Source organism: Muntiacus reevesi, chromosome 10 (assembly GCF_963930625.1).
Source record: "Muntiacus reevesi chromosome 10, mMunRee1.1, whole genome shotgun sequence".
NCBI lineage: Eukaryota > Metazoa > Chordata > Mammalia > Artiodactyla > Cervidae > Muntiacus > Muntiacus reevesi.
Window position 1 is genome coordinate 27,818,554 of NC_089258.1, and position 12,833 is coordinate 27,831,386.

General features: G+C 44.6%; 1 protein-coding gene across 7 annotated transcripts in view; it reads left to right on the forward strand.

Annotated features, from left to right (window-relative positions):
* ZNF462 (zinc finger protein 462) overlaps positions 1–12,833 on the forward strand; it is a 151,058-nt gene that overhangs the window by 100,818 nt on the left and 37,407 nt on the right. For all 7 annotated transcript variants that reach the window (XM_065946671.1, XM_065946677.1, XM_065946678.1 and 4 more), the window contains exons 8-9: positions 7,681–7,948; positions 9,822–9,958. In XM_065946671.1, the coding sequence (XP_065802743.1) occupies positions 7,681–7,948; positions 9,822–9,958 (405 nt within the window). The remainder of the gene's footprint in view (positions 1–7,680; positions 7,949–9,821; positions 9,959–12,833) is intronic.

Consider the following 12,833-nt stretch of genomic DNA (forward strand, 5'->3'; position numbering starts at 1 on the left):
CCTGGGATTCTCCAGGCAAGAACACTGGAGTGGATTGCCATTTCCTTCTCCAATGCATGAAAGTGAAAAGTGAAAAGTGAAAGTGAAGTTGCTCAGTCGTGTCCGACTCTTCACTACCCCATGGACCGCAGTCTACCAGGCTCCTCCGTCCATGGGATTCTCCAGGCAAGAGTACTGGAGTGGGTTGTCATTGCCTTCTCCGATTGACACACTAGCTGATACTAATTCCATTTATTAGTGGAAATCAAGGTTATCTTGCCATCCTCCCTCTGTCTCTCTCACTCCCATTTCCGTCAGTCACCGTGTATGGCTGATTTTGTCTTCTCCACTAGGACCATGAAGATAGATGCTCCATTGAGACTTTTCTGGGGGTGCTGTGTGTTACCATCAGTTATTTACACATCTGCCCGAGATGGTGAGTTGGCTTGAGGGCAGGGACCACATCCACCTGTTCCAGAACAGGGTCTTACATGGACTTAGGTACTCAGTAAATGCTTACTGAATGAATGGGTGTCATTGAACCACCCCCCTACCCCACATCCACATCTAAAATTTGCTTGCCTGAAATCTTCTTGTCTTTTATTTCCTCCTGGTACTCAATCCCTGATGAAAGAGCCTCTCTTCTAAGTCTGCATGAAAATCTAGCTCAAATAAAATGTGGTTGCTGGCACCAATGTACTTCTGCCACTTTTTCACCTTCACTCACACCTTCTCTGCGGAGCTGTAGAAAATTGAAAATTGATCCTCGTGTACAGCCTCCTTTTTAGGTCACTCAGCGAGTAAGGGGGCTGTCCTCTGCGGCTCCCACAATTTACTGCTCAATTGACTCTTAACTCTTCCCTGTGTCTTCCTTAATGTTGCAATAGCTAAACTCCCCTGTTACTGATCATTTGTTCTCTGCTTCTTTTACTCCTTCAATCAGTGGAGGAAGGGTGTTAGATGTGGATCAGGCATGTATCTTCATGACAGCCAGCTCCTCTGTGTCTCTAGATTTGGGCTTGTGGAATGCACCTTTAGTGCCTTTTTTTTTTTCTTTTTGGCTGTGTCACGTAACTGGTGGGATCCCCTGACTGGGGATCAAACCTCTACCCCCTGTGCCTTGATTTTTTTTGACCACGTGGTTTGTGGGGTCCCCTGACCAGGGATCGAACCCAGGACTCCAGAAGTAAAAGCGTTGGAGTCCTAACCCCTGTACCTCCAGGGAAGTCCCACCTCACACCTTCTTTGACTTTGAGTCCCTAGAGCCTCCTCATGGCCTGGCACGAAGAGAGTGTCCAAGTGTTTGTAGAATCAGAATATTTAAGCAAGCTTCATTCTGTCAGGGTTTATTGTTGTTCCAGAGTTCAGTAGATTTCCAGTGGTTGTTTCTGTGCTGGTGCGTTTTTGGAGAAAAAAGAAAAAGGAACTCTTTGAATGGATACTTAACCTGGGTTTGGCCAGAATTCTGGGGAGCTGCAATGAGAGTCAGAACTTTCCCATTTCTCCAGGAACCTGACTGAATGAGAGGGCCAGGAGGTCTCATCTGCAACTCAGCCCTTTCTCTGGTTTGAAGTCCTGAGCTGTCCAGGAGCCACCGGAAAGCACCCGTCTCCCATTGGTATTCGGATACCTTTCTTTCCCAGCCACGTTCCCCCTCAGGCATGTTAGAGCGTTATCATTTGAGGGCGGTTTATCCAGCATCTAATCGAAGCATGACCTGTGGGCCGGCACATCTCCAGTTCTGGGTGCTTGGCGGTGCTTACCTGCTCAGCCCATGTATGCAAATGCCTGCTGAGTGATCCCTTTTTGTGTGTTTTTATAAAGCATTTTGAAATGTTGGATATTCTTTTTCTTTCCCAGGAATTTTACCTTGTTGATTCTTTTCTTCCCCATGTGCTCTGAAATGCTCATTTTTAGTGTTTTCTTGGTATTCAGTTGAATGTTATTTTCTAATTTCTCTCCATTCGGATGTTACTTTCTGTCTTTCTGCCACCTTCTCTTTCTCCTCTCTGCTGTGAGTGTGTTGCTAATGGAACACTCAGGTGTTCTTTGGTGTTCTTCTGACTTGCTTTGTGGGACCCCAGAGGTTAACCTGTTGAGTACAGATGCGTAGTAGACAAGACTCATATTTTAAAGTCAGACAGATCTTTGTTCAAATCCTAACTCTTGCCTCTCAGTAGCTGTGTAACCATTCTCAGCCCCAGCAACCTCATTGGTAAAACTGGGATGAGAACCTATGCCATACGCATATGGGGTTCTCATATGGTGATCCAGTGCTGGTTGTTTGGTAACTTCCAAACCCACACCTAGAAACGCTGTAGCTGTCCATGCTCAAGTTCTAGTGTGAACCTACTTTTACAGAATCATTTTCCTATTACAGACAGCTTACAAAATGAATAGCTCCATATAACTTAGTTAAATTTATTTTATAACTGCAATTATAAACCATAGTTTAATTTCCTAAACTCTGTGTATCAGTTCAGTTCAGTTACTCAGTTGTGTCCGACTCTTTGCGACCCCATGGACTGCAGCACACCAGGCTTCTCTGTCCATCACCGACTCCCAGAACTTGCTCAAACTCACGTCCATCGAGTCAGTGATGCCATCCAACCATCTCATCCTCTGTCGTTCCCTTTTTCTCCTGCCTTCAACCTCTCCCACCATCATGGTCTTTTCTAATGGGTCAGTTCTTTGCATCAGGTGACCTAAATATTGGAGCTTCAGCTTCAGCATCAGTCCTTCCAATGAATATTCAGGACTGATTTCCTTTAGGATTCATTGGTTTGATCTCTTTGCAGTCCAACGGACTTTCAAGAGTCTTCTCCAACACTGTAGTTCAAAAGCATCAATTCTTCGGCACTCAGCTTTCTTTATAGTCCAACTCTTACATCCATACATGACTACTGGAAAAACCATAGCTTTGACTAGATGGACCTTTGTTGGCAAAGTAATGTGTCTGATTTTTAATATGCTGTCTAGGTTGGTCATAGCTTTTCTTCTAAGGAGCAAGCGTCTTTTAATTTCGTGGCTACAGTCACCATCTGCAATGATTTTGGAGCCCCCAAAAATAAAGTCTCTCACTGTTTCCATTATTTCCCCATCTATTTGCCATGAAGTGTTGGGACCAGATACCATGATCTTAGTTTTTTAAATGTTGAGTTTTAAGCCAGCTTGTTCACTCTTCTATTTGACTTTCATCAAGAGGCTCTTTAGTTCTTCTTCTCTTTCTGCCATAAGGGTTGTGTTATCTGCATATCTGAGGTTATTGATATTTCTCCCGGCAGTCTTGATTCCAGCTTGTACTTCATCCAGCCCAGCATTTCGCATGATGTACTCTGCATATAAGTTAAATAAGCAGGGTGATAATATACAGCCTTGACGTACTCCTTTTCCAATTTGGAACCAATCTGTTTTTCCATGTCCAGTTCAAACTGTTGCTTCCTGACCTGCATACAGATTTCTCAGGAGGCAGATAAGGTGGTTCATATTCCCATCTCTTTCAGAATTTTCTACAGTTTGTTGTGATCTACACAGTCAAAGTCTTTGGCATAATTAATGAAGCAGAAGTATATGTTTTTCTTGAACTTTCTTGCTTTTTCTGTGATCCAGTGGATGTTGGTAATTTGATCTTTGGTTCCTCTTATAAATCCAGCTTGAAAATCTGGAAGTTCTCTGTTCACATATTAATGATGCCTGGCTTGGAGAATTTTGAGCGTTACTTCGCTGGCTTGTGAGATGAGTACAATTGTGTGTTAGTTTGAACATTCTTTGTCATTGTCTTTCTTTGGGATTAGAATGAAAAATGACCTATTCCTGTCCTGTGGCCACTGCTGAGTTTTCCAAATTTGCTGGCATATTGAGTGTAGCACTTTCACAACATCATCTTTTAGGATTTGAAATAGCTCAACTGGAATTCCATCATCTGCACTGGCTTTGTTCATAGTGATGCTTCCTAAGGCCCACTTGACTTCGCATTCCAGGATGTCTGGCTCTAGGTGAGTGATCACACCATTGTGGTTATCTGGGTCATGAAGATCTTTTTTGTATAGTTCTTCTGTGTATTCTTGCCACTTCTTAATATTTTCTGCTTCTGTTAGGTCCATACCATTCCTGTCCTTAATTGTGCCCAGCTTTGCATGAAATGTTCCCTTGGTATCTCTGATTTTTTTGAAGAGATCTCTAGTCTTTCCCATTCTATTGTTTTCCTCTATTTCTTTGCATTGATCACATTAGGCAGGCATTCTTATCTCTCCTTGCTATTCTTTGGAGCTCTGCGTTCAAATAGATATATCTTTCCTTTTCTTCTTTGCCTTTTGCTGCTTTTCTTTTCTCAGCTATTTGTAAGACCTCAAAAAGACAAAATTGTCATCTGAGGAGGTGTTACAAACTCTGTGTATAAATAGTCACACAAGTCAGAGACCAACATTCTTTGCTGAACTGCACATCTCAGGGTTGGATTAAGAATGGATGGACTGACACCCTCTTGGATGTTGGTTCCATTGTAGATATTTCTGGCCATGCCAAGGGTAAAGACGGAACTTGTGTGGCCTGCAGTTGAGTACAGAGCTTTTCTCTGAATTCACTCTCCTGTTCTTCACCTGCTATATGTTCCCATGACCACAAGTCGGGCCCTCCAAGCAAGCACAGGGTTTCTTTTTTTACTTTCCTTTCTTAAGTTTGGAATGAAAGAAAATAGTCTTAATGATGATTTTTAACATATGTGACATACCCTTCACTGCTAACAATCTGTTTATCTTTCTAACTGGGCACAAAACCACCCTCTTCTGGCCAGGCCTCGCGAACAAACTGTGATTTTATGTAACTCAGCAGGTAGACTTTTTTGGGATAAGTAACATCAGACCTACTCACATCTTCATCGCTTTAGTGCCTGAAGTGTTAAAGTTTGTATTATTCACAAACTCCAAGTGAGAGAAAGGAAGAGTGTGTCTTGGCACAAGAGAGGACAGTAAAGCTCTCAGGAGACCCCAAAATTGTCACCTTGGCATTCTTTCAAATGAATCCCAAGTGGTGGGATCTGCTTATTTTTGTAAGTAAACCTGTCCACCTGATTCTAACCAGGAAAGAAGGAACTGTATGACGCAGGTGCGTAGAGTTGTTCTTTTCACACTGCCATCTGAGGCAGGTGATGAATTTCCTCTCTTGGAATGCTCTCTCCACAACTTCTTGCATTTTTATTTCTTCAAGTTTCATATCACAGAAGTACCAGTGTGGAAGTCGAAGAATTTGGTTTTTTGCGATGGAGTAATTAATATGCCTTAGACCCTAGAAATGAGAAAAAATGTATTGTCAAATGCCTTCCCCCTTGGGGAAAGTTTACCCAAGAGGGTTGTTCATGTGTTAGACTAGGGGTGGTGGAAGGTAGGGGAGACAGATTGACCTGGCTGATCATCACATTAGGAGCCACTTTGTGATTTTGTGATAAAGGGATTGAAGCTGTGCAGTGTCTTGTGTCCGAGGTGAATGCCAGCAGGCGTGCTAACTTGTGGACCTTGCTGAGGTGGGTGCTGAATCTTGGAGGCAGTTGTTGTTTAGACGATCAGTTGTATCCAACTCTTTGCATCCCCATGAACTCACCAGGCTCCTCTGTCTATGGGATTCTCCAGGAATACTGGAGTGGGTTGCCATTTCCTTCTCCAGTGGATCTTCCCCACCCAGGGATAGAGCCCAAGTCTCCTGCATCTCCCGCATTGGTAGGCAGAATTTTTACCACTGAGCCACCTGGGAAGCCCACGATGGAGGCAGTGGTGGCTTCTTACTGGGAAACGGACTGTTCTTTGATTTGGTGTCTGGGTAGATTTGTGAGTGGTCGACAACTCAGGGCAGTTGGACCTGACTGTGGCCTTGTCAGTTGCAGAATTTCTTTCCTACAGGACGGAAGGCAAGCCAAAAGCAGTGCTGCCCAGAGGTTAGGGCTGCCCAGGGTCCTGGGGTGGTGGTACTCACCCAGGAGCTTACGTTCCTGTTAACAAGAGAGGCGGGCAGAGAGTGCCTTTTGCTTCATTGTGCATGTGTCTTAAACAGAAACTAGTGTTGAGAGCTTAAATAGAAAACATCTCAAACAATCCATGAAATGGTAAACAAACCTGCTATTGAGGGAAAGAAAGAGAAGTTGACAATTGCATTATTCTGATCCTGAGTGGGTTCATCAGCTAAGGTCAAGGAATAAAGAAAAAGGAGATAAAAAGAATCGGGTGAAATGAATTCAGTTGTGTCATTTCTTTCTTCCTTTGTCTTCGGTTTACACCTGGTAATGAACCCATGGAGGCTTGGAGATATTGTTCAAGTTTCCTTTTGTTTTATTTGTGTGTGTGTATGGCAGGTTTGTTTACAATTTCCAAAGGGTTTTTTTTTTTTAATTTTCCTCAACCCTGAGGAATACAAATTGAGGAGGGGGAGGAGAAAACAAGATGGGAAGGTATTTTAGTATTTTGAAGACAGGAGGTGGCCCCACAATACAGGAAGCCGCTGTTTTTGTTTTTCTTTTCAAAGAGGCCGACGGGATGGATGGTACCAGTTTCATCAAATGTGAGTTTTTACAGAGCCCTCGTGTGTCCCACCTGGGGGAGTCACACTTTGGAAAATTAAGTGTCCATCAAATCAGGAGGAGGCTGGTACAGTTTCTGTCCTGTTTTACCCCTGCTTTTTTGAAAAGCGTAAGAAAAGAGCCCTTTGTTTTTTTTTCAAGGAAAGTTCCACTGAAATTCATCTGTATGGGATTCACAGAGTCCATTTGTGTCTTTCATGGGTAGCCATAGGTTATACGGGACAATATTGATGACAGTGCTGGTGAATTCCTGACCTCAACATTCAGATCAGTGTGTTGGGAAAAGGTTGAAGACCTTCCCATCCCCCACTTTCTCTCTTTTTTTTAAACTTAAAAAGAAAATTGTTTAAAGGGGAAACTGAGATTTTTCTCACCTATCTTTTATATCAGCTTTCCCCACCGCATGCCAGTCGAGCTTCACAGGCTTAAGATTTGTGCCTGTCACTTCCGACATTTTCCTCCGAATTGCAAAACTTTCAAATACCTTTCAGGGAGACTTGTTTGGAATTTCATTTTAATGGGATTTATGAATAAATCTCCATCTTAATGCTGACTAAGCTTTAAACATCCATTCCTGGAGAACACTATTGGATTTTTATATTTTAAAATTTAAATCACTTGACAGTGAAGGCATAAAACATTTTTATATTTGTGAGTGCCATGTGCTTGAGCATTTCTGTTGAAGACCCTTTTTTTTTTTTTTCTTTTTTTCCGGTTGGCTTGAATAATTCTGTTCTGCAAAGTTGGAGATACTGCGTCTTCTACTTTCCTTTCTCGTGCGGATGCCTGTGTACATTATGTGGGCTCATTTATCTCACCTACAGGGATGGGTATTCTGTGGCAGCCTGTTGCCACACTGCAATTTCCTTTAAAAGACAGTTTACTTTCTTCCTTCACTTTGAAACCTTTAACCTCAGAATTTTATTTTTAAATGCCACGAACCCTCAAAGTCAGATTAAAAGAGGCGACGCTTCCTGCCTTCCCCCAGAGATGCGTTGTAGGATGTAAATGAAGATGAAAGCTGGGATCACAGTCGGCCCCCTTAAAAAAAAGTACTAGAAACTTCTTTCAGGGGTTTTCAAGTGTCAAACCTGTGTTCTCTGTGTCTGCTGTAATTCTCCGCTGTCTGTCCACAGACTCATCCTACTCTGAGCCTCCAGATGTTCAGCAGCAGTTGAACCACTATCAGTCCGCTGCTCTGGCAAGAAACAACAGCCGTGTGAGCCCCGTGCCTCTTTCTGGGGCCACGGGGGGCGCTGAGCAGAAAACGGAAGCCATTCTTCACTGCGAATTCTGTGAATTCTCCTCTGGCTATATCCAGAGCATCAGGCGCCATTACAGGGACAAGCACGGAGGGAAGAAGCTCTTCAAGTGCAAAGACTGCTCCTTTTACACAGGCTTTAAGTAAGTGATGTAAAGAACAGCCTTGAGGAACAAGGTGGCTGCGCCTGCTCCGCCCCTCACTACACTCTTCCCTTACACTCCTTTATCTGAAGCTCAAGGCAGGCCCTGCCCAAGGGATGATGAACAGGTGGGGTCCAGTCTTCACAAAAGGAGGCTAGTTCCAGAGACTGCATTTGGGTTTGGGGAAGGGATGAAGAGCTATATGAGAACCAATGAGTTTAAAGATCAGAGCAAATGGGTGCCCGAGGAGTGTGAATGATTTCCCTGACCCAGTGCATGAAGCAGTGAGTGATTTCCCTTTTGGAAAACTATGCCCTCCACCTCCCCACGTTTTATTTTGTCTCTGGGAAAAATAGTCTTCTCAGAAGCAAAGTCAAAGTCAAGAGAGAATATCCAGCGATAGTGACACTCTGCTACCCTTGTAAAGTATTCTTATTTCTTAAGATCATATGAAAGAGAACCAAGACTTCACACTGGGAAGACTAAACTTGAACAATCACAGAAAGATTGTTCCCACATAGAGAAAGATAATCCACAGTCTGTTTTGCTCCTTAGTATAACAAAGATTGGAGTGCTTCCTCTCATTTAATCTAAGCTCCTGTGATTTCATCTTGTCCTGGGAGGTTCCACTTAGAGTCATAGTTAGAAGTGTAGAATATGGCGCCTGACTGCCTGGGTTTGAACCCCAACTTTGCCATTTACTGTCGGTGTGACTTTGGACAAATTACTAAACCTGTCTGTGTCTCTGGTTCCATATCTGTAAAATAAAGATAATAATAGTACCTACCTCATAGGGCTCTTGTGAGGAGTAAGAAAATAATAAATGAAGCCATAAAGTGCTTAGCATAGTGCTTGGCACAAAGGAAACACAAAGGAAATGCAAAATGTTTTTGTATCATAGAAAGCTATTACAATGAGATTAGATGCTATAGTACAGATATGAAGCTATTATTATCTGCTCCTTTTGCAGTCAGGGCCTTGGCTTTAGGTCACTCCAGTATTTCAATACATACTCCACATGGAGAGGCTGGCGAGGATGGGCTTCATAAGCCCTCCAAACTTGAATTGATAGAAAAACAAGTCTCTATTCCAGCAACATCTTAGTCACTGGGATTTGATGGAAAACGTGTAACATCTGTGACTGTTAATGTGGTTCAGTTGTTTTATAGATAAATATGCATGTGACCTTAGAACTGAGAGAAGTCGAGAAGGTCTCAGATAACAAGGGCCCATTGACAGGCGTACGTGTTTCCCCAGAGAGAGGCACTCAGGTTAATAAGAAGAGGACCTTGCCCATTAAACTTTGGGTTTCATCCATTTTTATGAGACATTTAAGGCTTTGTAAAATTTGAAGTTTTGAAACGGATGGCGTAAGGGAGGCACTGGTATCCTCCATGTTCAAGCTGGTAGAACAGCTCTGAGCGTCTTTACGTGGTCATCAACCATCCTGCTTTCCTAACCAACCAGCCCTCCTTCCTTCCCTGGGAAGAGTCACCGAGGCAGCTGATGAATCATCCCAGCTTCTCCTTCCAAGCGTGATGAGAAATCCATTCTCGTAGGGATTTTGTTTTATATTTTTAACAGGCAACTGCTCATTTTCAAAAGTAAAATGGGGAGTCTATTTCTTTTTTTTCAAACTTGCCCTGAGCCCAGCCAAGTAGCAAAATTTCCCCCAAAGAAGTTACCACTGCAGAAGAGTGCTCGGTCATTGCCCGAATGACTGAGGAACTTGTTGTTCAGCAAGCACGATGAACCACTATAATTCTGGGTAACCCACCCCCGCAGCAGGGTGTCTCCAGAGGACTGCTGGCAAGGGGTGTGAGTGTGATGCATCTGGGTTCCACTCATCGCCTCTCTCCCCACTCCCTCCCAGATCTGCTTTTACTATGCACGTGGAAGCCGGGCATTCGGCGGTCCCCGAGGAGGGCCCCAAAGATCTCCGCTGTCCTCTCTGCCTCTATCACACCAAATACAAACGCAACATGATCGACCATATTGTGCTGCACCGAGGTAACCTTCTGGGCTTGGTCTTCTTGGGATGCCAGGGGTGGGAGGAGGCTGGCTCGGGTGGCATTAGACCGAAGCTGTCTCAAGGTGGCAGCAACACCTTTGCCCCGGTCCCTTGTTCCCCCCCTTATCTCCCCAAAAGAAATCACAGCGGTCACCCCAGTGACAGCCAAGAGGGTAAGAGCATCTTCTTGCTGAGAGGATTTCCTCCACCTGGAGGGAGGCAAAGGTGATGGAGTCTGCAGTGAACACTTCTGCGGGGCTTCCCCCTGAGAGAGAGATTTTACATCCCAAGTCTTCTGCTCTCACGACCTTGCTAAGGAGGGAGTGAATGAGAAGCAGAGTGGGTGGGTGAACTCATGGTAAAAGGTGAAGAGCCCTGTGGCTGTAAGCAGTTCTTTGAAGGAAGACCAAAATGATGATCTCCAAAGCAGAATGTGGGATTTCCCTTGAAGTGTATAGAGAAAATTCCTAAAACTAAAAGTAGCCTGAAATATATTATTTTTTTAATATTTTGTGTCACACAGCCTGTGGCATCTTAGTTTCCCATCCAGGGGCTAAACCCACATCCCCTGCATTGGAAGGGCAGAGTCTTAACCATTGGACTGCCAGGAAATCCCAGCCTGATACATATTAAATGCCATAGACTGTGGGTTTAAATTCTGGCTTTAAAGCCTCTTTTGTTTTACCTCTTCTCCATAAAGAGATGATGATTATGCCTCTGAGGTAGCATGTTGAGTGTCTAGTGTGTTCCGTGTGAATGCATCTTGGGTGTTTGTAAACGCTGGTTCCTTTGATATATTGGGATACTTCATTTAGGTTTTTCCTTTGAACTGAGTTTACTGCTGGCCAATTAAAAACCATTAAACAGCATGTGCCCTCTGCATTGGAAGGAAAAATATGTAACAACTATACTTTGTCCGGAAGAGATTCCAGCCAGTGGTGGATGGAAAAAGATGACTAGAGTACCCGTTACTATTTCCACCTGCTGACCTTTCTGTCTCTCCTTCCTTCCTCCCTCCCTCCTTTTCTTCCTCTTCCTGCTTATCTTGCTTCCTTTGCCTCTAACCTGGGAAAGCTTTTCAGTATTTGCCACCTGTGACTCAAATGCATTAAGTGTCTTCTGCTGCCCTGCGGAGATGTTGCTCTGAAATACTGGGTATTCGGGGGGCATTTCCAGTGTTTCCAGCATTTCCCCAGAGCCACTGCCTTTGGCTGGCGACTTTTGTGACATGTCACCCACGTCTGCTGCAGACCCCAGGGAAGATCAGCCTTCAGCACCCTCAGGTCTCCCTTCTCCCCAGGCAGCCTCGAGGCGTGAGATGCCTGCTGGCGAGGACATCCGCCTGCAAGCCGTGCAGGGATGTTTAGGCAGGAACTTCTGGGATCTCTTGTGGTGTGCTGCCTCAGTCACATGGATTCTGGTCCCTGGGCCCATGTGTCTGTCAAGGGCTCCATGTCGTCCACTGCTTGGAAGGAGGCCATGAGTCATGCTGCTGTGGAGCAGACAGGAGCTGTAAGACCCCACCTGAGCAGTGGAGTCTATCTCGTTTTCATTTGCTGCCTGCTGGGATCAAGCTTCCCAGGTGGCGCTAGTGGTAAAGAACCCGTCAGTCAGTACAGGAGATGCAGGAGACTCAAGTTTGATTCCTGGGTCGGAAAGATCCCCTGGAGGAGGGCATGGCAACCCACTCCAGTATTCTTGCCTGGAGAATCCCATGGACGGAGAAGCCTGGTGGGCTACAGTCTGTGGGGTCACAAGGAATTGGACGTGACTGCAGACACTTAAACGCACACGTGCCTGCTGGGATCAGAGTCTTGATGCCTAATGCAAGCTCGCTGACCTTCCTTCCCTGAGCTGAGAGTCCAGGAAATGAGAAGACAGAGAGAAACACTTAATGCCTGGAGCACGCCACACCTGACCCAGTACTTCTCACACACGGCCGCTTCATCATCCACCTGTGGTCCTGTTTTATGTGTGTGAAGCTTGAAGCTGGTAAAAACTATTTTTTCTTTGTTTTAGTGTAGTGTTTTAGGGTCATTTCACAAAGAATTGAAGATATGCTAAAGATAGTTGTGCAGAACTGTAGGATTGAAAACGAAAGAGGAGATTGGGGCAATTGCAGAATAAGGAAAAAGTAGTTGAAAGTTCATGTCAAAGTAGGAGAACAGTCACCTAGAGTTTTGGTGTCTGCCACAAAATACTGCATGCTCGTTAGCAGCAGGTTATCGTCTCAGCCCTGGGACTCCGGCCCACTGTGGGGGAGATAACAACGGAATCAATTGGATTTGGGGTGTTCATTAGATTTTTGAATGTTCAAGAAGCTGAGGTGCTGGAACCTGAAAGGGGTTTCTCCGGGGGGTTTTCCTGAGGGGGGCTGTGTATGAAGGGGGGCTGTGCATGCTGTCCCCAGCCTGAAAACAGTGGTGAACTTGCTGGACCTGTGAGGATACAAGTAGTTCAACCAGAGTCACCCGACCGGTGAGCAGGGAAGCTGTGTGTCAACCCCAGGTTTCTGATCCCATGATCCTTGCATCGTATTGCCTGTCACTGGTTCCTTATAGTCTCTTCTGTTGATTTATAGAGATAATTTATATTAGAAGAAGCATCAGCATGTGTAGAGTTTGTCCTCATGGGGGTCAGAAAGTGCACAATCTGGAATGAACATGAGTATTTGAGGACTGTTGTAACAGCGACAACACCCGCAGCAACAGCGATGGTTACTATCACTGAGGACTTTGTAGGTAGCAGGTGATGGGCTGAGTGCTTTCCAGTGAATCATTTCATGGAATTTTCACAAAACCCTAAGTGGTAGGTGTTAACCATTATCCTTGATAACAAGGGAGAAAACAGGTTCAGAAAGATTGAGCATCTTAC